A 1,645-nucleotide genomic window follows, 5' to 3' on the forward strand; every position below is an offset into this window, starting at 1 on the left:
ATATACTCCAAATCAACTCATCGCATAACAAGCCTACTTTCTAGTAATACTCATACACAACAAGAGAGAGAAACGTGAGAAAAGAAATGGCAAATTTTCCAGTGATCAGCTTGGAGAAGATGAATGGAGATGGAAGGGGCGCAATGATGGAGCAAATCAAAGACGCATGCGAAAACTGGGGCTTCTTCGAGGTAGATTTCTCCCTTCTCATGCAGAAAACTGTATTTAGAATATTAATTGATTGAAATTTGCAGGTGGTGGAGCATGGAATTGAGCCGGAGTTCATGGACAAAGTGGAGAGGCTGACGAAGGAGCACTACCGCAAATGTATGGAGCAACGCTTCAACGAAATGGTCGCCAGCAAAGGCCTCGAGACTGTCCAGTCCGAGATCGACGATCTCGACTGGGAGAGCACCTTCTTCCTCCGCCATCTCCCCGTCTCCAACATCTCCGACATCCCCGACCTCGATCAGGAATACAAGTCAGTCATATAACATAATTATCATTAATTTCATAAATAATAAAAAATCGCAATTAAATTAGATCAAATTACCAACAACAACAGGGACGTGATGAGAGAGTTCGCCGCGAAGCTGGAGAAGCTAGCGGAGAAGCTTCTAGATTTGCTATGCGAGAATCTGGGCCTGGAAAAGGGCTATCTGAAGCAGGCCTTCCACGGCTCGAATGGGCCGAGCTTCGGCACCAAGGTCAGCAATTACCCGCCGTGCCCGAAGCCAGACCTGATCAAGGGGCTCCGGGCCCACACGGACGCCGGCGGCATCATCCTCCTCTTCCAGGACGACAAGGTGAGCGGCCTCCAGCTCCTCAAGGACGGGGAGTGGGTGGACGTGCCGCCAATGCGCCACTCCATTGTCATCAACCTCGGGGACCAGCTCGAGGTCATCACCAATGGGAAATACAAGAGCGTCATGCACAGGGTCATAGCGCAGACGGACGGAACGCGGATGTCCCTCGCCTCTTTCTACAACCCCGGGAGCGACGCCGTCATCTATCCGGCGCCGGCGCTTGTTGAAAACGAGGAGAAGCTCTACCCCAGATTCGTGTTCGAGGACTACATGAAGCTCTATGCCGGCCTCAAGTTCCAGGCTAAGGAGCCTCGATTCGAGGCATTTAAGAACCTCGAAGATGCTTCAACTGTTGCCTCTGCTTGATCATTGATCCATTTTTTTATTGTGTTATTATTATGCTACTACGCCTGTGTTTAGATCATATGGTATCAGTATGTGTATGTGTGCTTGCTAGATTAGTGTGTGGGATGGGATGATTCAGCTTTGAAGAAGTCTGTCTCTCAAATAATTAATTATTGTTTCTATGAAATGAATTCTTGTGTGAAGTGGTGATTGATTATTTAGTGGTGCATGATACTGTACTCCTCTGTTCCCGCATGGTTTGAATTTTATAAATCAGACACATAGTAATTGAAGGAAGATCAGGGGCAGCTGCTAAAAAGGCTTACTTTTGAAAATAAACAGTGTATATTGAATATAATATGCATCAAGTGTAATAAGACAGAGTCATGCTGCATTTAAACGGGGGGTTTGTTTCCCATTTGCCTCATTATTTGGGAACGACAAACCATTTACTACATGATAGAAGTATGATATAAATATATATTTGGTGTCCG

The 1,645-nt window shown here is 46.3% G+C and overlaps 1 protein-coding gene across 1 annotated transcript; it reads left to right on the forward strand.

The window, feature by feature from the left end:
• LOC121740832 (1-aminocyclopropane-1-carboxylate oxidase 3-like) lies at positions 1 to 1,354 on the forward strand. Its single transcript, XM_042133457.1, has 3 exons — positions 1 to 191; positions 255 to 481; positions 566 to 1,354. The coding sequence occupies exons 1-3, from the start codon at positions 87 to 89 to the stop codon at positions 1,170 to 1,172; spliced, it is 939 nt and encodes a 312-aa protein (XP_041989391.1). The 5' UTR covers positions 1 to 86; the 3' UTR covers positions 1,173 to 1,354.
• The last annotated feature ends 291 nt before the right edge of the window (positions 1,355 to 1,645 follow it).

The sequence above is a fragment of the Salvia splendens genome, chromosome 7, assembly GCF_004379255.2.
Source record: "Salvia splendens isolate huo1 chromosome 7, SspV2, whole genome shotgun sequence".
NCBI classification, from domain to species: Eukaryota; Viridiplantae; Streptophyta; class Magnoliopsida; order Lamiales; family Lamiaceae; genus Salvia; species Salvia splendens.